The sequence below is a fragment of the Phyllobates terribilis genome, unplaced genomic scaffold, assembly GCF_046119375.1.
Source record: "Phyllobates terribilis strain yellow unplaced genomic scaffold, ASM4611937v1 Scaffold_7__3_contigs__length_470593459, whole genome shotgun sequence".
NCBI classification, from domain to species: Eukaryota; Metazoa; Chordata; class Amphibia; order Anura; family Dendrobatidae; genus Phyllobates; species Phyllobates terribilis.
Window position 1 is genome coordinate 218751589 of NW_027362767.1, and position 21906 is coordinate 218773494.

At 46.0% G+C, this 21906-nt stretch overlaps 1 protein-coding gene across 1 annotated transcript; it reads left to right on the forward strand.

The window, feature by feature from the left end:
* Positions 1 to 6158, forward strand: ZBTB26 (zinc finger and BTB domain containing 26). Its single transcript, XM_073639743.1, has 2 exons — positions 1 to 123; positions 2430 to 6158. Exon 2 carries the CDS (start codon positions 2493 to 2495, stop codon positions 3765 to 3767), a length of 1275 nt encoding a protein of 424 aa, XP_073495844.1. The 5' UTR covers positions 1 to 123; positions 2430 to 2492; the 3' UTR covers positions 3768 to 6158.
* Positions 6159 to 21906: the final 15748 nt, after the last annotated feature.

The following is a 21906-nucleotide window of genomic DNA, read 5'->3' on the forward strand; positions in this document are numbered from 1 at the left end:
CACACATGTGACCGATCACGTGCTGATGACCTCATCACAGGTCCTTCAGTTCACTCGGATGTGTTGTGTACGGGGCTTCTACGTCACGGCGGGCGCGACTGTCTGTGAGTGTGGAGCCGGCGGGTGAGTGCTCGGTGCTGGGTGAGCCGCACTCCGGGGAGCGGGAGGCTCCGGTACTGCGGGCACTCCGTGTCCTGACGGCGGAGGTCACTGAGGGGGATCCTCGCAGGAGACCGAGTAGGCGCAGCCTCCATTCTACGGTGTGCGGGGGGCGCAGCCCTGCCCGCTGCCGAGGACCCCAGCAGTGTCCTCAGGACAAGAGCCCACCTATGTCCGTCCATATTAACCCCTCCAGGACCGCAGGGCTTAGTTTCTTTATATATTTTTTTGGGGGGCTGTAGTGCTCGGCGACGTCGTGCGGCTTTTACCATCTCACTGAATCTGAGAGATGCGTTACTGATGATTTTTTTTTACTTAAATGCGTCGTCTCCCCGTCCGGTGGTGGCAGCGCGGTATTTGTGTGTTTCTTATTAATGGTTTTTACTAAATAATCCCGATTTTTATGGAACTTTATTACTTTTTTGTTACGAAAAAGTGATCAAAGTTACCAGAAAACCTCCAATAATTGTTACTTGGCCTCATGTATTGGGTGGTCCGGGGTCACTTTTACTATCCGCTTTAGTCTGTGTTCACACGTTGCATTTTTGCAGCAGTTTTTTCCTGTTTTTATTGCTTGCTTTGGTGAAAAAAACGGCAAAGGGATTGAAACGCTGCAGTTCCCCAAATTGTCAAATCCCAGCGCTTCGGCCGATTCTGTTAAACGCACCTTTTAATTTGCTTATTAAAACACTGCAAAAAAAAAGGCACCGTGTGAACAGAACCTGATATGGTTTTTGAACCTTTTTACACTTCAGCTAAAGTCTCAGTCCTTCCATAAATTACATAAAATTGGGAAAAATATTCTAGGAAACAAAATTAAAGTGCAGGAGGGGGAGATGTATTATTATTCCATATTTATCTTTATCTGTACAATTGCTAAATTACTAAAACCTAAGGCACATTGGGGGACATTTACTTTCTGGCCTTATGGGGTTGGAGATTACTCCCTATTCTTTTAGACAGGGGATAACTCCCTGAATCCTGGGGGTCCGTCTGCTGGGACCCCACTGATCTGGAGCTCTTTTATTATAAAAGTACAAAAACACATATACAAAACACACAAACCAAACCACAGATACAATTATACAACAAACAAACAACTAACAACCAACAAAACCCCAGCAAGACATAACCTAAAATCTGAAATTATACGAGTCCAACAAAGAAATATGTGACACCCCACTGATCTGGAAAACCCCCTGTGAATGTAGCGGTGGTCGATCATTCGCTCTGCTGCTCCAGTCATTCTTATGGGAGACGGCCAGGCCCAGTGCTCAGATTGTGTTCGGCCCTCCCATAAGAATGACTGGAGCAGCAGCGTGCATGATCCCCAGCTCTCAGGATCCATGAGGGGTCCCAGCGATCAGGAATTTATCCCATAGACTGGGTAGAACTTGCAAATTTTGAGAATAACATTTTAAAAGCGTAAAGAGATTGGTGGGGGACCACTTGGACTCCCACCAAACTCAAAAATGGGGCTCCGAAATCTGGGAATCGCCTCTGTAGTGAATGGAGCGGAGGAGCACACACTCTCGGCTGTTTCCAACAGACCCATACACAGTAAATGGCTTGGTGGTAGCAATGCGAAAAGATAGGGAGGGGTATCCAGACATTTTCTGGATAAAAAATATAAAAAAAAATATTAGTAGAATTTAATAAAAACAGAACATTCCCAGTTCTATAGAAAAAAATAAAGGTGAGAGCTTTTCCTACATGTTTTGGACTGAATCTCCGTCTTGACTCTTGGCATCCCATCACTCAGATTCAGTCTAAAACATGTAGGAAAAGCTCACATTTGTTTTCTATAGTACCGGGAATGTTCTGTCTTTGAATTTATTTATTTTTTATCAAAAACACATCTACCAACCTTTCGTAACGAGTCCGCAACCTCTCTGTGGCTAACAACGTTGATGGACAGGGACAGACATACCATTGGTGCAGCCTCACAGGGGCCCAAGGGTTAAGGGGGCCACTGTCACCCGCAAAGCAGGTGGAATTGTGCATTATGAGGAGCTATTGGACTACAAAGTGCCCGTACATTGTTCTTGCACAGGGGCCTCTCCTGTCTGTGTCTGTCCGGGGTCGTTACAAGTAAGCGCGTACATGGGATGGTGGTAGCTCCTGGGCCGCATTATACGTCTATTTGTGGCATTGCATTAGCTAAATGTTCGTATATATTTTTTCCATATTTGAGGGATCTGCTCAGAATTACAATCTGGGATGCAGATGGTGCTGTGATAACACGTAACCTGCTTTTCTCTGTTTCTCAGATGTCCCGCTCTGAGGATGACGTGTAGAATTGTTGCTTAGGTTCCACAAGCAGAAGAGTAAGGATGTGTGACCGAACCGGACTGCTCCACTTCCAGTTGGACAATCATGGGGACTCCATGTTGGGGAGGATGAACGCACTGAGAGAACAGAATAAGTTCTGTGACGTCGCTGTGTACATCGATGACGTGGAGGTGCCGGGGCACAAGGTGGTGTTAGCAGCCGGTTCTCCTTATTTACGGGACCAGTTTCTCTTAAGTGATGCCCAAGAAGTGCACATCTCGATCCTCCAGAACTCCGAGGCTGGGAAGCATCTCCTTCTGTCCTGCTACACCGGGGTCCTGGAATTTCCGGAGATGGAGCTGGTCAACTATCTAACGGCCGCCAGCTTTCTGCAGATGAGCCACGTCGTGGAACGATGCACCCAGGCCTTGTGGAAGTTTATTAAACCCAGGCAAGCTGCGGAGCCAAAAAATGAAGAGGAGGAAACCACCGCAGCACCGGAGGTCGCAGAGCCGGATGAGGAAGTGGAGGATACTCTCCAACCAGATTCCCCAGCGACCACGAACACAGACGATAGCTCGGATAACGACGACATCCAGATCGTCAAGGTGGAGTCCATTGGTGACATGTCCAGCGACAAAGCCAAAGTCAGCCAAAGCCAGTTCCTGTCTTCTGAACAGACATCTCTGCACTCCTCAGAGCCGCAGCACTCGCTGATAAACTCCACTGTAGAAAACCGAGCCGGGGAGACCGACAACAATCCGACACACAACTACACAGTGTCGGACAACAGCAGTGACAACATGGGACCGGCACCTAAAGAACTTTATGGTCCCAACAATAGGATATTGGACAAGACCCTGCAGTGGCATCACCAGTGTCCTAAATGTACCCGAGTATTTCGCCATTTGGAAAACTACGCCAACCACTTGAAAATGCACAAGCTCTTTATGTGTTTACTATGCGGGAAAACCTTTACACAGAAGGGCAACTTGCATAGACACATGCGGGTCCATGCGGGCATCAAACCTTTCCAGTGTAAGATATGTGGCAAAACGTTCTCTCAGAAGTGCTCCTTGCAGGACCACCTCAACCTGCACAGCGGAGACAAGCCGCACAAATGCAACTACTGCGATATGGTGTTTGCACATAAGCCCGTGTTACGGAAGCACCTAAAGCAGCTGCATGGCAAAAACAGCTTTGACAATGCCCATGAGAGGACCAGCCAGGACGTGAGTCTGGACTTCGACTCTTTTACCGGTGCCCATGCCCAACTAAATGACGTCTGCGCAGTGGTAGACCCCTCTGGAATAGGGGTGGGTTTGGATTCAGTATAGACGAACATCTGTCACCTGTGTGGTGTTCACGTTTTTGCAAACTATTGTGATCCTTAGACTTTGGCATTTTATAAAGTGAAAACAGAGTGACTTATTAGAAACTAGGCAGCTATACTATGTGCAACTTTTTCATATTTTCTGGGATTTTGCAGTCGTACATCATCCAGAACTGTTAGTCGGCATCTTGGTATTCTGATCGGTTTAGTGTAGATTTTTTACTAGCCGCGGTCGCACTCCAGTCACCATGAACAGGAGCTGTGCTCATTGTCAGGGGAATGTACTAATAAAGAAAAAGGGTCAGGGGCGCTTCCATACGTGGTATGAAAAGTGAAGAGCTCACCTGGTGCACCCAAGCATAGAGATATGCAGACTCCTGTGCTGACCACCTCCTGGAGCCGAGGACAAAGGTAGTAGATAGGAAAGTAGGAAGTCCAATGGACCTGTCTGATTAAAGCCATTTTTATAGCCGGTGTGTTATAAACAAGATAAACCCCGTTGTAAATTACAAAAGTGGGGAAAAAAAAAAAAAAGTTAAATGTGCACATTTTCTGTCACTAATTGGACTATTAAACCTTGGAAAGGTCCTGGTACGGGACAAAAAATGTGTTTATTTAGCTTTGTTAATATTTATTATTTTTGTAATTTTATCCTAGTTTTAACCCCCTTCCCGACCGGGCCACTTTTAATTTTTACGCTTTTGTTTTTTTTCCTCACCTTCTAAGAGCGATAACTTTTTTTTTTTTTTTTTTATTGTTTCATCCCCATAGCCGTATGAGGACTCGTTTTCTTGAGGGACAAGTTGAACGCTTGAATGACACCATTCCCAAGTGAAAAAAGTGCAATTCCACAATTGTTTTTTTATTCACCATGTTTACTATAGGGTAAAACTGACTGGACAATATGATTCTCCAAGTGTGTATGCAGATACCAAACCTGTATAGTTTTAGATCTTGTTTTTAAGCATGGTCTTTATGCTTATAGCAAAAAATCACGTTCTCTTATGAATGCCAGCTACAGGTTGGTTTACACAGGAGTACCGTCATGGCAGGGGGGTCTTCAGCAGACCTCCAGCCGCCGATCTGCACATAGAATGACGCTCCCCACTGCCGGTGCACAGTAAATTTGGCTGCCAGGGGTTGACAGCGGCTCTTAACAGGTTAACAGCCTGCAGGCGGATCTCCACTCCATGCGGAGCTGATGGAGGCAGATGATGCCTGTATATAACAGCCATCATCTGCCGCTCGTCTTGCGAACCTGCATCAGTCAGGGAGCCGGCACATAGCATACCAGTACGTCCTATGTCGGGAAGGGGTTAACACACCAGCTATAAAAGCGTTTCCTGGGGGAAGTATAGGGAGAAGTCATTTTTTATTTTTTTTATTTAATTTCAGCAGCGGAATGTTTTATGCAATGTATTAATTCGCTACAAAATGCGAAAAGTCTGGGTGTAAAATGACCAGAAAGTTAGTTATTGAGGAGCTGTTGCCGTCCCTGGCCGGTCTGTCTAGTTTTTTATTACAGCCCTATGTTATTCCTGTAGCTTATGGCGGTAGTATGTGTGCATTTTATGACCACGACATCTACATGGCGTCCTCCACTACGGCTTAAGCTTTGGTTTTAGCGCTTCTTTCAGACATGAATGGATGGTACCACTTTGTCGTTCTAATTTTTTTTTTTTTTCCGTGAATCAATAGTACACGTAAAAATAAGCAACTCTGTAATATATCTTATCAGAGAAATCTGCTTCTTTCACTCTCAAGTCATTGCTAAAATCTGTATTCATGGAAGACGTTACTGATCTAGGAAATAGCAGTTGGTGCTTTTAAAATTTTATGGTGGAGCTGGAGATGCAGACATTCTGCTGGAATGCAATTACTGTTCTCCATAGAACTTTATGAGCACCAACTGTCACCTCTTAGCAACAGCCTAAATATCCCTAATGGATCCATCAAACACTCCCAACAAGAGAGCGCAGAATATACTGTCATGTTTGTACTGTAAGGTTACCAGAGACTTGGTCAAAATCTTCAAATTAAAGGCACGAAAACTGAAAAAAAACCAAAACCTCTCCATATGATCAGAGAATAGATAAATGACACTACAGTTGTATAATGGCTCCAGGATCAAGGACCTGAGCACAGAAACATAGTATGGTTACTGTAAATTGTGTACAATATGGCCACGTTTAGCTGCCGGCGTGGGACGGCTGCCGCTGTACTGAACCACAAGCCAGTTCACCATAGGGGGTCACTAAGTTTAACCTGTTCAGTTCTGTGGGCGCGCAGGCAGTTCTGAGTCATGTCACGGAGGCTGACACGTGACGGCTGTGTGAAAATGACCTGATTTTGAGTTTTGCAGGTAAACAATAAAGGTTTTGGATATATCCACCTACGGCGGGTACAGCTGTGTTTGTCAAACCGTTTTAATAATGACTAGATTTAATAAAATACTGTTTTTGACCTCACAAGTGAGCAATATGGGATATTTTTTAATATATATCTATATCCTCCATCCTGTCTTAATTGAATGGTTATCTGCAGGTCATTAACTGATAAACAACCCCTGTAAGTTTCTCACATTCAGTCCCCATCAAAATGAGATCAATGGTTTTTACTTTAAAGGAAATCTGTCACCAGATTTTTGCTACCCTGTTTCAGAGCAGCATGATATAGGGGCAGAGACCCTGATTCCTGTGATGTTTCACTTACTCGGCTGCTTGCTGTAGTTTGGATAAAATCTCAGTTTTTCTCTGCTGTAGAGCTAGCAGTGCTCTGAATGCTGATCTGTGTGTAACCCCGCCCACACCAATGATTGGCAGCTTTCTGCCTATGCACTGTGTACACAGGAAGCTGCCAATCAGTGGTGAGTGTGGGGTTATACAGAATAAAACGTGATCAAAATGTCATATACAGTATATATCCCAAGATGGGGGGAAAAATCCCAATAAAAAGGTCTAAAAATCCAGAAATGACCTTTTTATGATCTCCCTCTAATGTTAGGGAGTGGCCAACCGGAGAAACAAAGTAACCCACGGTCAGTATTCGGTCAGTATTTCACATCAGTATTTGTAAGCAAAAACCAGGAGTGGGTGATAAATACAGAAGTAGTGACGTGTTTCTATTATACTTTTCCTCTGATTGTTCCACTACTGGTTTTGGCTACAAATACTGATGTAAAATACTAACCAAATACTGAGCGTGTGAACGGTGGCCTAAGAATAGTAGAAAATATCTCAATTTGTTTTCAGTAAGACATGCTATATAAGTCAATCAAAATATATATAAAACCTGAACCAATTATAGTACATAAACAACCAAAATACATAATTAGTGATTAATTACATAATTTATTTAGAAAGTTGTGATTTATCATTAATTTGAAGAAACTTCCCTATAATATATTTTGGCTATAGTTGGTTGTTTTGGTTCTCCTATGGCATGTCTACTGGCGTAAGGCTATGTGCCCACGTAGCAGATTTGACGCAGAGCGTTTTTGCCTCTCTGGCAGAAAAAAACATGCAGATTTACATACGTTTTTTCAGCGTTTTTACATGTGGTTTCGCATGCGTTTTTTCAAGCACTTTTCCAAGCGATTTTGAGCATCACTTGGAAAGTGCTTGACAAGTTGGTCACACAATATAAATCCGTGCAACCGGCATGGATTTATATTGTGTGACCAATTTAGATGCTTTAAATGCTGCATCTATAGTTTAAAAAAAAAAAAATTAAAAATATAAAAACCCTGTATACTCACCTCTCTGGTCTCCTCCCGGAAGCGTCCTCTCTCCTCGGTGTCCTGGCAGGACCTGCGGTGACGTCATTTAGTCAGCTGATGGTCGCGCGACCATCACCTGACCGCCGACGTCAGCGGTCGCGTGACCATCAGCTGATTAAATGACGTCACCGCAGGTCCTGCCAGGACACCGAGGAGAGAGGACGCTTCCGGGAGGAGACCAGAGAGGTTAGTATACAGTTGTTTTTTTTTTTTTTTTTTTTTTTTAATTTCTTTTTTTCACCACGTCGTAGCCAGGATGAAGAGGAGTTGTAGTCTCCTCTTCATTCCGGGTACCACACGCACCGCGATTACGCCGCAAATTGAATTTAATTGAAACGCAGCAAATCCACATATACCTGCTGGTTTGCTGCGTTTCAATGGCCGCGAATTTGCTGCGTAATCGCGGTAGAAATGGTCATGCTGCGTTTTGCAACGCAATGCGAATTCGGCGCGCTAATTAGCACATCATGTGCACAGCACATCCCAATTCACATTGCTTTGCACGGCAGACTGTTTTACAAGCGTTTTTCGCAGCCGTAAAAACTCCGCAAAAACGCTCCGTGGGCACATGGCCTAATGCTACGGTTATTTGTTCTACATAGCTGAATTACAGCAAAAGGTAATGATATCAAATAGCAGAAGTAAGAACATAGAATAAATGATATAAGTGTCAGAGGTCAGATAATGTAACAAAGTGGAGATTGTGTTGCATGTAATATGTTCACATATACAGGGGTGTGAAAGTGTTTGCCCCCTTCCTGATTCTTATTCTTTTACATGTTTGTCACACTATAAATGTTTCAGATCACAAAACAAATGTAAATATTAGACAAAGATAACACAAGTAACCACAAAATGCAGTTTTTAACCCTTAGTGACGAAGCCAATTATGTCCTTAATCACCAGGCCAAATTTTACAATTCTGACCAGTGTCACTTTATGATGTAATAACTCTGGAACGCTTCAATATATACCACTGATTCTGAGACTTCGTGATGGTGGTAAAATTTCTTCGATATGACTTGTCCTTTGTTTAAAAAAAAAAAAAAAAAAAAAAAACATTTTTCAAAAATTTTGCAATTTTCAAACTTTGAATTTTTATGCCCCTAAATCAAACCGATGTGTCACACAAATGAGTTAATAAATAACATTTCCCACGTGTCTACTTTACATCAGCACAAATTTTGAAAAAAATGTTTTGTTTGGTTAGGAAGGTGCTGAAAACCACATTCACGAAGGTTATTAACCCTTCATGTGCTTCACAGGAACTGAAGCAACATGAAAGGAAAAAATTTTTTCCACAGAAATTACTTCAGGTCCCAATTTTTTTTAGTTTCACAAGGGTAACAAGAGAAAAATGGACCACAAAATTTGATGTGCAATTTCTCCTGAGTACGCCGATACCCCAAAAGTGTGGGGGGGAACCATTTTTTGGGCGCACGGCAGTGCTTGGAAGTGAAGGAGCACACCGTTTTGACTTTTTAAGTGCAAAATTGGTTGCAATGTCGCGTTTGGAGAGCCCCTGAAGTGTCTAAACAGTGAATCCCCCCCCACAAGTGACACCATTTTGGAAACTAGACCCCTCAGGGAACTTATCTAGATGTGTGGTGAGCACCTTGAAACCCAGGTGCTTCACAGAAGTTTATAATGTAGAACCGTGAAAATAAAACAATCAATTTTTTTTCCACACAAATTATCTTTTAGCCCCAAATTTTTTATTTTCACAAGGGTAAGAGGAGAAAATGGACCCCGAGAAATGTTGTGTAATTTCTCCTGAGCACTGTTTGACTTGTAAAATTTGCTGGCCTAATTAGCGGAAGCCATGTCGCATTTGGAGAGCCCCTGATGTGCCAAAACAGTGGAAAGTCCCCACAAGTGACACCATTTTGGAAACTAGACCCCTCAAGGATTTTATTAAGGGGTATAGTGAACATTTTGAACCCAGAGGTACAACACGGAATTTAATAACATTAGGTTGTCATTAGTGTTGTGCACAAGTGCTCACTACTTGAGTTTGCATCAGGTACTCAGGTATGTACCGTGTATCACGGGTCACGAAGGATGCGGGTGGAGACTCGAGCATGTCACTCGAACACCCGCGATACATCGTGCATACCCGAGCACCCGATGCAAACTCAAGTAGCGAGCACTTGTGCACAACACTAGTTTTTTTTTTCCATTTAAAAACTGCATTTTGTGCTTTCTTGTGTTACCTTTGTCTAATATTTACATTTGTTTTGTGATCTGAAACATTTAAGTGCAATAAACATGCACAAGAATACGAAATCAGGAAGGGGGCAAACACCTTTTCACACCACTGTAGCTATTGGATTTCTCTCACATGTGAATAGCACCATAGACGATAAGGGTATATGCCCACGATCCGGAGCTGCCTGCGGCCCTGACGCTGCAGAGCAGCTGTGCGCCTTCCATCCTCGTATGCAAATGAGCGGCGGCAATTTTTTTTTTTCCCCACCTGCGGACTTTCCTCATTGATAATCTATGGGGAAAGTCCACATGTGGACCTGCAAGAGAAATTAACATGCTGCGGTCTGGAAAGATGCGCCGCATGTCAGTTTCCGCAGGTGCACAGAGATGCATAGTGGACACTGCTGTATCATCTGTTTGCTGCGGGTTTGACGCTGCATAAACACGCATCTTCAAACCCGCAGCGGCTGCTGATTGTGGGCACATAGCCTAATGGCTAGCCATGAAATAAAGGATACAACACGGACATATGAATGTGGCCTCGAGCTTCATTCAGACATCATTTTTTTTTTGACATACAAAGAAAACAGACCGAGTTTCATCAGTGATTTTCATTAGAGTTTGGCCTTGTTTAGATGTCAGATTTTCACATACGAGTGCTAAAAGTGTTTTTCAGGGGTAGCGCTCGTACCTGTGATAGTCTATGGGGTCCGTATGGCAAGTCAATGGGTCTGTGAAACAATTGGACTGCGCTCGGATGACATCTGAATGTGGGTCTCATTTTTATGGACTGTCAAAATGGAAATGGCAATTTTTTTTTTTTTTCCCTAAGTTCTCCACATATGAGAATATCAGCTGACGCTCATATCAAAGTCTGATCAAAATAATAGGTCTGATTTTCTCGTACACTTAAAATTCGGACATCTGAATGAGTCCTTTCATTTAAAAAGGAGTTGTCCAGTAGTAGGGCATGTAATGTATAAAGTGTCATGCAAAAAACACTCAGACCTACCATACTTCAAATCAGTAAAATCTTTCCACCCAGAGCCACCGCTACTCTGAACTGCACTGCTCAAAAAAATAAAGGGAACACTGAAATAACACATCCTAGATCTGAATGAATGAAATCTTCTCATTGAATACTTTGTTCTGTACAAAGCTGAATGTGCTGACAACAAAATCACACAAAAATCATCAATGGAAATCACATTTATTAACCAATGGAGGCCTGGATTTGGAATCACCCCCAAAATTAAAGTGGGAAAACACACTACAGGCTGATCCAACTTTGATGTAATGTCCTTAATACAAGTCAAAATGAGGCTGAGTATTGTGTGTGGCCTCCACAATGAGGCTGAGTATTGTGTGTGGCCTCCACGTGCCTGTATGACCTCCCTACAACGCCTGGGCATGCTCCAGATGAGGCTCAGTATTGTGTGTGGCCTCCACGTGCCTGTATGACCTCCCTACAACGCCTGGGCATGCTCCTGATGAGGCTCATTATTGTGTGTGGCCTCCACGTGTCTGTATGACCTCCCTACAACGCCTGGGCATGCTCCTGATGAGGTTGCGGATGGTCTGTGGGATCTCTTCCCAGACCTGGACTAAAGCATCCGCCATCTCCTGGACAGTCTGTGGTGCAACGTGACGTTGGTGGATGGAGCGAGACATGATGTCCCAGATGTGCTCAATCGGATTCAGGTCTGGGGAACGGGCGGGCCAGTCCATAGCTTCAATGCCTTCATCTTGCAAGAACTGCTGACACACTCCAGCCACATGAGGTCTGGCATTGTCCTGCATTAGGAGGAACCCAGGGCCAACCGCACCAGCATATGGTCTCACAAGGGGTCTGAGGATCTCATCTCGGTACCTAATGGCAGTCAGGCTACCTCTGGCGAGCACATGGAGGGCTGTGCGGCCCTCCAATGAAATGCCGCCCCACACCATTACTGACCCACTGCCAAACCGGTCATGCTGAAGGATGTTGCAGGCAGCAAATCACTCTCCACAGCGTCTCCAGACTCTGTCACGTCTGTCCCATGTGCTCAGTGTGAACCTGCTTTCATCTGTGAAGAGCACAGGACGCCAGGGGCGACTTTGTCAATCCTGGTGTTATGTGGAAAATGCCAAGCGTCCTGCACGGTGTTGGGCTGTGAGCACAACCCCCATCTGTGGACGTCGGACCCTCATACCACCCTCATGGAGTCGGTTTCTAACCGTTTGTGCAGACACATGCACATTTGTGGCCTGCTGGAGGTCATTTTGCAGGGTTCTGGCAGTGCTCCTCCTGTTCCTCCTTGCACAAAGGAGGAGGTAGCGGTCCTGCTGCTGGGTTGTTGCCCTCCTACGGCCCCCTCCACGTCTCCTGGTGTACTGGCCTGTCTCCTGGTAGCGCCTCCAGCCTCTAGACTCTACCCTGACAGACACAGCAAACCTTCTTGCACAGCTTGCATTGATGTGCCATCCTGGATGAGCTGCACTACCTGAGCAACTTCTGTGGGTTGTAGAGTCCGTCTCATGCTACCACGAGTGTGAAAGCACAACCAACATTCAAAAGTGACCAAAGCATCAGCCAGAAAGCATTGGTACTGAGATGTGGTCTGTGGTCCCCACCTGCAGAACCACTCCTTTATTGATGGCGTCTTGATAATTGCCAATAATTTCCATCTATTGTCTATTCCATTTGCACAACAGCATGTGAAATTGATTGTCAATCAGTGTTGCTTCCTAAGTGGACAGTTTGATTTCACAGAAGTTTGATTTACTTGGAGTTGTATTCTGTTGTTTAAGTGTTCCCTTTATTTTTTTGAGCAGTGTATATCAGCATGCACAGTACGCCGTTAGTTAAACACTGTGGTCGCGTAGACCTGCTCTCCCTGCACTACTGCTCTACGTTCTGTAGACTGCAGGTTGCGTTAAGCCTGCCACCTACAGAACTGCCCAGAGCACCGGCGGAAGCACAGGAAGTCACAGTTCCAGCCACTCCACGTCGGGACTCGCGTCCTGTGCATACGCCGGCATTGTGATTTCTGCGCTTTGGTCTACCCGCGCTTTACCGGAGGAATCGTCTAGATCATGGATTAGGTGAGTGTATGATGTATTTTATTTTAATCAAACCTTGTAGTGTAACTGTGGGGGCATCACATAGTATCGGGGCCTCTCATACATTGTAGGGACTACTATGGGGGCCTCTCATTGACTGTAGGAGTTCCTCATGGATTGTGGGAGTCATCATACAGCATGGGAGCTAATGTAAGCGCCATTATACAGTGTGGGGGCTACTGTGGGGGCCATTATACAGTGTGGGGGCTACTGTGGGGGCCATTATACAGTGTGGGGGCCATTATACTGTGTTCTGATGAAGCAGTGAGGATTTCGTACTGTGTATAGGGGAGCTGTTGCTCTGTCCTACTGTGCATAGAGGAGTTATTGCTCTGTCGCACTGTGCATAGGGGAGTTGTTGCTCTGTCGCACTGTGTATAGGGGAGCTGTTGCTCTGTCGCACTGTGTATAGGGGAGCTGTTGCTCTGTCGCACTGTGTATAGCGGAGCTGTTGCTCTGTCGCACTGTGCATAGAGGAGCTATTGCTCTGTCGCACTGTGTATAGGGGAGCTGTTGCTCTGTCGCACTGTGTATAGGGGAGCTATTGCTCTGTCGCACTGTGCATAGGGGAGTTCTTGCTCTGTCGCACTGTGTATAGGGGAGCTGTTGCTCTGTCGCACTGTGTATAGGGGAGCTGTTGCTCTGTCGCACTGTGCATAGGGGAGCTGTTGCTCTGTCGCACTGTGCATAGGGGAGCTGTTGCTCTGTCGCACTGTGTATAGGGGAGCTGTTGCTCTGTTTCATTGTGTATAGGGGAGCTGTTGCTCTGTTGTACTGTGTATAGGGGAGCTGTTGCTCTGTCGCACTGTGTATAGGGGAGCTGTTGCTCTGTCGCACTGTGCACATGGGAGCTGTTGCTCTGTCGCACTGTGCACATGGGAGCTGTTGCTCTGTCGCACTGTGCACAGGGGAGCTGTTGCTCTGTCGCACTGTGCACAGGGGAGCTGTTGCTCTGTCGCACTGTGCACAGGGGAGCTGTTGCTCTGTCGCACTGTGCACAGGGGAGCTGTTGCTCTGTCGCACTGTGCACAGGGGAGCTGTTGCTCTGTCGCACTGTGCACAGGGGAGCTGTTGCTCTGTCGCACTGTGCACAGGGGAGCTGTTGCTCTGTCGCACTGTGCACAGGGGAGCTGTTGCTCTGTCGCACTGTGCACAGGGGAGCTGTTGCTCTGTCGCACTGTGTATAGGGGAGCTGTTGCTCTGTCGCACTGTGTATAGGGGAGCTGTTGCTCTGTCGCACTGTGTATAGGGGAGCTGTTGCTCTGTCGCACTGTGTATAGGGGAGCTGTTGCTCTGTCGCACTGTGTATAGGGGAGCTGTTGCTCTGTCGCACTGTGTATAGGGGAGCTGTTGCTCTGTCGCACTGTGTATAGGGGAGCTGTTGCTCTGTCGCACTGTGTATAGGGGAGCTGTTGCTCTGTCGCACTGTGTATAGGGGAGCTGTTGCTCTGTCGCACTGTGTATAGGGGAGCTGTTGCTCTGTCGCACTGTGTATAGGGGAGCTGTTGCTCTGTCGCACTGTGTATAGGGGAGCTGTTGCTCTGTCGCACTGTGTATAGGGGAGCTGTTGCTCTGTCGCTCTGTGCATAGGGGAGCTGTTGCTCTGTCGCACTGTGCATAGGGGAGCTGTTGCTCTGTCGCACTGTGCATAGGGGAGCTGTTGCTCTGTCGCACTGTGCATAGGGGAGCTGTTGCTCTGTCGCACTGTGCATAGGGGAGCTGTTGCTCTGTCGCACTGTGTATAGGGGAGCTGTTGCTCTGTCGCACTGTGTATAGGGGAGCTGTTGCTCTGTCGCACTGTGTATAGGGGAGCTGTTGCTCTAGCATACTGGTTATAGGGGGGCTATAGGCCATTCATACTGTGTATAGGGGAGTTGTACATGGGGGGACTCAGGGGATATTATTAAATGTTAAGTGGGCACTTAAGTATTATTGTTATAGGGGCACACAGGGTATTATGACCATCAAAGGTGTGCATGGGGCATTATTACTTTCTAGGGGCAATAGGTGGACACTGTTTTCTAGAGCACTTGTACAGGGTATTAATATTTTCTAGGGGGCATTTTTAGCATCTAGAGGGCACAAATGACGCATTATTATTATGTAAGGAGCACAGTGGTGGCATTATGTGGTGTTGTACCACACAGCAGGTACAGTAATGGGGACACATACAGCAGCAGCAGCTCAGTATTGGGGTATCAGCAGGATGAGGAGTTTGTGGGTTGGGGATAGATGGGGACGGCGCTGGAAAGGTGAGAAGTCAGATGTGTCTTTGTTGTGATCTCTGCAGGGGAGTTGTGGCTGGAAGAAATAGTCATGTGGGTCTGGGCCAGATGGAAAGGATGTGGAAAGGGAAAAACTCTATCAGAAAGAACATCAGCTGTAAGTCACTATATACAACTGTACTGTAATCACTTGTACGTTCGACCACTATATGGCGGTAATATCAGTGTTAGTCTTTGTATAGTGGGTAATTTTCAGTAACAGCGCGGTCATCTGCTGAGGTTCCCTTCTACCCACAGTTACTGTGCGCCACCGTAGTTGTAATCAGGGGTACCTGGTTAGGGGCCCACTTAGATAAATTAAATGAGTTGTGCATTATCCCTGAGCTGACCCCTGGATATGCCTCTAGATTATGGCAGTGATGAGTGCTGGCACACTTTGCAGCTGATTTCTTTTCTCTGCTGCCATCTTGTGGACATACTATATTACTACAGCTGCAAGTTTTTTTGTTTTTTTTTATTAAATTCTCAGGATTTTTATTGGTATCCAAGGGGTAACGTTTCTCTTGCGGAGAGTGACATGTGAAGGTGAGGAGACTTTTAAGCCGCAATGCTCCTCTGTGGAATATGCAAATTGTCTCTTCAGAGAGGAAGAGAACTAGAACTCTAGAGCCACCCAAAGGAAGTAGCAATACTAAATGACATGTGACACATCCTTGAATTCTGTATTTTAACCTCTATTTCATGCTGTCCTCAGATTACATAGCAAAACCATGCTGACAGATTCCCTTGAAGCCTGTGAAATGCTGCTTGATGGGGTTGGGATCTGGTGATGACTCGGCCATTGCAGAATATTCCACTTCTTTGCTTTCGCAGGATGTCTTAGGTAATTGTCCATCTGTCCTGTGAAGCGCCATCCAATCATCCTTGCTGCATTTGGTTGAATCTGAGCAGAAAGTATTGCCCTGTACACACAGGATTCATCCGGCTGCTTTACTCGCATAAATAACCACTAGTGACTCGGTGCCATAGGAAGCCATGCATGCCCGCGCCATCACACCGCCTCCACCATGTGTTACAGAGGATGTCCTGTACTTTGGATCATGAGCTGCTCAAAGGATTCTCCATACTTTCTTCCTCCCATCTTTCTGGTACAGGTTATATATTTATTGTGAGCTTAATCTGACATAACTTTTAGCTTTTTTTTTTTCTCTCAGCTGATTTATGACAACAGACCGCATCAAAGTTGAATGTGCAGCGAAAGAAGGAAAGCCTGTAAAAGGCAAATGGTGCAATATTTTTAATTATACCCAATTGGAAAAATGATTTTTAGCTTCAAATGCATTAAGTTAAAAAAATGTCCCTAGGGATTGACAATTCTTTTTAAAGGAGTTCTCTTGCTACTGTAAGGTGCGCAGAGAGGTAGTCATGGTCGAGGGGCCGCCTCACATCACCCTGGCACCCCACCAATAAACAGTGTCCCAGTCCATCAATGTTGTGCTGTGTACAATGCAGTGCACTCACTTTCAGGCCGGAGGCCTCCGCTGCATCCACGTCTTTTGGACCAGAATCAGACGCACACACAACAGGGGACATCCGGTTTATTATAATAAGTTCAACTTTACTGGACAGTTCAGATACTGCGAGTTAAAGATTATTGTATCGGGCACAGCACATTTCAAGCCTCTTCTTACGTTCTGCTCGGATTATCCCTATGGTTGATCCTCCTGCCAGCCCCAGGGATTACCCGTCTGGCTCCACAGGACTCCCGAGATCCGCTACATTTCCCACACGCGTTTCCCAATCCAACTTCCTCTCTATAAAGGGGAATAAGGCACACTTCCCAATGCCTAGTTCGGGCAGTAGATCTCGGATGTTACAGGAATCTCAGCAGGAAATTTGGTACGACCTCATGCTGCCAGAATGATATGTACTGCACGTGCCTCCAGCCCACTCCCACCTGAACTTCAACTTCACATGAACCTCTCTCTAACTCAGACTGACTAAACCAGGAAATGCCTCCCCTTTGGCTTGACCTTATCCCTTCCCATGCTGGGCTGATCCCAAACGTTTTAACCTACTCTGTCTGCCCCAGCATTCTGTTGCTGGGGAAACATAACCTTTCACCTACTTAACTACAGTCACTATCTTCTAACAGTATGCACTGGACTTCTTATCACTGTCTAATCTGCTCTACTCTGGGTCCTAAACCCTAACCTATATTTGAACCTGTGCTTACCCTGCACTTTCCCTTATACCTGAGCTGAGTGTACCAGGTTACCTTAGGCACTATCAATACAGTACCCACACAGCAACCTCAGTACCTATATCACTCTATGCATTTTACATTTAACCATAAAAACACAATACAAGTGCATGTTAAAGGGGTTGTCCACTACTTTATATCCCCCCATGTATCCCTCCAGGGCCCCTAAGACTTCTTGTAAATACCTTCTGTTGCTGATCATGCCTGTGAGCGGCACTATCACTGGCCGCTCACAGGCATCATGTGACCCCCGGCTGCAGCCGGCTCTGACATCCGCTGATGTCACGACAAGTGCTGGCAGCAGCCGGGGGTCACGATCTTCCTGGTTCCACAGTGGAAGCCAGGCTGTGGATGGGGTTACCCCACACGTCACACCCGGCATCTACCGTGCGCTCTGCCTCTCCCCATTCATTGGGAATGCGCGCCGTTGATGCTGGGTGTGATGCGGGGGGTAACCCCGCCCACAACCCAGCAGCCATCGCGTGGACCCCAGCGCTGAGTCACGCCTCACTTGTCGTGACGTCAGCGCGGGGTCACGTGATGCCTGTGAGCGGCCACCGATAGCGCCGCTCACAGGCGTTATCAGCAACAGAAGGTATTTACAATAAGTCTTAGGGGCCCCGGGGGGATACATGGAGGGGGGGGGCGGGGATAAAGTAGTGGACAACTTCTTTAATATTCACACTACAGTTGTTGTCTTCAGGGGCGGTATATGACAGTCCCTGTCACACCCTTACACTACACCTATTAATCACAGAATGGGTGAGAAATGTGAGCGCAGGGCTTCTGACCACAGGGTCCTAGAACGTGGGCCCTGTATTCCTCTCCTGTGGTGTGCGCGCACTGCCACTGCCCCGATAACTTCTTCGGAGTGGCCGAACAGATGGGAGGACTGAAATTGAGGCCTGTTCTTGGGTGCTAGAAATGTGACCGGCTCTGACCCACCTAACGTAAAGAGCCGGCCCCTGAAGAGTGGAGTGTGCACCTCCGCTCACTTCATTCTCTATAGGACTGCTGGATAAAGCAGAGTTCTCAGGATTGCTCAGACCCACAGTGATCAGGCTGCATTTTTTTTCTTTTTAAACCATAGTGTATTACTCGCACTCGCCAGGTCTGCCACCGAATTGCCACGGCTGTTCCCAGTGTCTGTTATTATCAGCAGTGCTAACATCACGTCAACATCGTTGTAGCCAATAAATGAGCTCAACGGCTTTGCCTAAATTGACTGCATGAACCTCTTGGAGCTTGCTGATTGGCTGCAATGCTGTCGCTGTGACGTCGGGCAAAGGATACTACCAGACAATTTGCTCGGGAACCACTTTTTACTAGGAACAGAAACTGGGTTACCCCGGGCAACACAAGAAAGAAACAAATAAATTTCACACACACCTAGCCCAATACCCCTCCGCTGTACAACAGACAGGCCCAGGATGTACTATAATTTGCCTGACCTGTGGTTCTGCCTAATGCGGTAACCGGGAGTTACCCAGAGCAGTGATGTAATCAGATGGGTGCAAGTGGTGCAGCGCAGAGATTCACAAATGTAACAATTCTCTAACATTACAATTCTGTTATGCAATCTATACACAAGCTCACCCACTGGGGGGAGTATCTAGCTATGGTTCACACAGCCCTGTTAGAAAACAATGTCTCTAACTGAGAATCTATGTTTGGCGCCAAACTCTCTCTATAGTCGACATGCACGCTCCCACCGGAAACCCGGAATTCCTGTGGAGGGGCCTGAGCTCAGGACTTACTGGCCATTAATTGATCTCTGAAGAGGATGCCTGATCATCTGATCGGCCGTTTAGCTGGGAGACTGAGGAGTGTATCCTGGGTTTGTCACAGGAGCGCAGTTTTAGCCTGACAGGCTAGCAGAAGGCCATTCACATCACAGCAGATGTCATGGGGGTAATCCATCTCTGCATCCAACCGTAGTCGTTCCCCCAAAGTAATTCTTCCTCCCTGGCAGGAGTCACAGGCAAAGTTACACCAATACCATTGATTGAATCCCCAGTCTTAATAGAAAAACAGTTTACCCCTACTGTTATAGTGGGGTTATGCCTACAGTTGCACATCCTCATCAGAAATTTTGCATCGCTCTCTATGTTCGTGCCTTGGGGGTATTTCCATTTTGTGTTGCAAGCATATGGTATAACTTTAAACTTGGTAAGGGTCTAACTTCTAAGACCCCCCCCCCCCCCCCAAATCTCGAGATCGAAGGGTCAGCAGGGCTGATTTACGCTAGGGCTACATGACAACACTGAAATTGCAGCAACACGCCGCAACACTGGATGTGATGATTTCCTATGACGTTGTGTTGCAACCTACGTCAGTTGGATCTTCTGTAACTAGTCACAATCGGCACACTCGCCATAGACTTCAATGCAATTTGCATACGAATTGTCAGCGGCTTGGCGGTTATATTTGCAGCTCTAAAATAGTTGCATGACAGCAAGTCGCAGAGAGGTTTTTGTCAGCTGCTTCCCCGAGACATGTCGCCATGTAGCCCTCACCTTGTAGTCTCTTTCTGCACAGCTGCTCTTTTGAAGCATCCATAGGGCCCCATACACATAAGAGGCCAAAAGAGTCCTCAAGGCTGGCTAGAAACATTATAGATCCATGCAGCTTTCACGTTTCGTCGATGGAAAAACATCTCTTCCTGTTTGGATGAAATGCAAAGTAAAGTAAACTATGTACAGTAAACTATGCACAATGATAAACGGAGGCTGCGGAAGATAAATTGTTCAAATTGTTTAATGAAGCCCTATTGCGTACAAGACATTTAGCCAAAATTTAATGCATTTAAAAAAATCCATACCTCAGATAGATGATTATTTTTGAATGCTTTATCAATAAGTGTCTCGGAAATAAAATGTTAGAATAAGCTTTAAATTATTGATTCAGTGTTTTATTTTTTTGTGTGTGTTTTCTTTGTTTTCTTTGCACTATTTGTAATTGTAGTACCATAGAAGCTATTAGAAGTGTGCAGGTTGGCGACCTAGCAAAAAGTATATCGGTATTAACTTTGGGATCATGTGCATAGTGTAGGTGGAGTTTTATAAGCAGCGAGTGTTTTATTGCAGTGACCCTGTGAAGACCCGGGGTCTTCCATGGGCGTAACACTGCTCAGACTACACAGGGTGAGGGTAAAACAGCGTGGCAATACTTTAGTGAACTATAAAGTGGACAATAAACACATAGAACAGTCCCAGCAAATAACCAAGATGGTACAACATTACACAGTCTCACCCTTCCTTCTCCGCCCGCATGGGATAGAACAGCTGCAACTTTGGGACTTCCAGTGACCCCCTGCTTCTGGCAGGCCCCCACAGAGAGAAGGTAGTGGCAAGCTTAGGAAGCTAGCAGTCCATCAAGGTGCAAGGCCAGGAGACCCGAGAGTGCCTCCCTCACCTCTCAAAGAGGTTCCATGGGTCCCGGCTGACCGGCTGGTCCCAATCTGGCTTCTCCGATTGTCTCCATGGGTCCCAGCTGACCGGAAGGTCCCAATCTGGCTTCTCTGATTGTCTCCATGAGTTCCAGGTGACCAGAAGGTCCCACCTGGCAACCCCAAACAACATATCCATAGGGCCAGGTGACCTCATTGTCCCAACCTGGTCCCCCCAAATGTATCCTTGGGTTCTCTGATGGTCAATGGAGCAGATCCGTATCTTTCCAGTCAGGCTATATACCCTTAGGCCGGAATCATGTAGAATCTGTCTCTTTGGTTAAAGCCATACATACATTTTCAAGTCAACGCAAAGATAATAGTGTATTTCTCGTGGATTAACAAATCTAAACGTCTGGCTGATTAAGATTATAAGCTTTGTTGTCACAGACCCCTTTAAGTTTTGCAAACAAATTAGGCCTTGTAAAAGTTCAGTGTCTTGTATGTGGATTGTTTACAAATTGCTGACATTTTTACAAGTTTATCAAAGTTCTAAAAGTAAACTAAAGTGGTCTGAAGTTGTCATGTAGGGCGGCACGGTGTCCTGGTCTGTGTATAGGGGAACTTACCTGCCCTATGTATATTTTTCAGGCACTAGCAGATGTCCACAGCAACCAGAAGAGAACAGCTGCTGACGAGAAAAAAGTCTGCTGAAGGAGACTGCTATACCGAGCCTTAAGAAGGTATGGTGATGTACCTGAATACAGAACTGCTAAAAAAAGGGAAATGAGAAAAAAAAATTATATTTTAAAGCATTTTTTTTATTTTACTTTTTTTTTTGCACATCCAGGCCCGTACCCTGGGGTCACTCTTTAAAAGGGGCTTGTTACTTGAAGGGATGAATAACAGTTTTGCCTCGTGAGCCCACCTGTGGTTCCCAGTAATAAGTACCAGCGCTGCTGCAGACCTCTGGAGCAGATGTTAGGGCAGCAGGGATGGTGTGGCTCTCCACAGGCAGAGCACAGCTCCAGGGCAGTGTAGGTGCAGATGGTGATGCTGGGTGTTGTAGTGCAGGAGCGACAGCGTGGTAGAAATAACTGACAGAAACAGTGGGGTGCAGTCATCCGAGTTTACTCACAGTTCTTTAGGTTCTTCAGGTGGCACTGTACAGGTGACCAT

Bases quoted from the DNA above. Each gene is read 5' to 3' on its own strand.
- ZBTB26 (XM_073639743.1), top strand. From the start codon at position 2,493: ATGTGTGACCGAACCGGACTGCTCCACTTCCAGTTGGACAATCATGGG.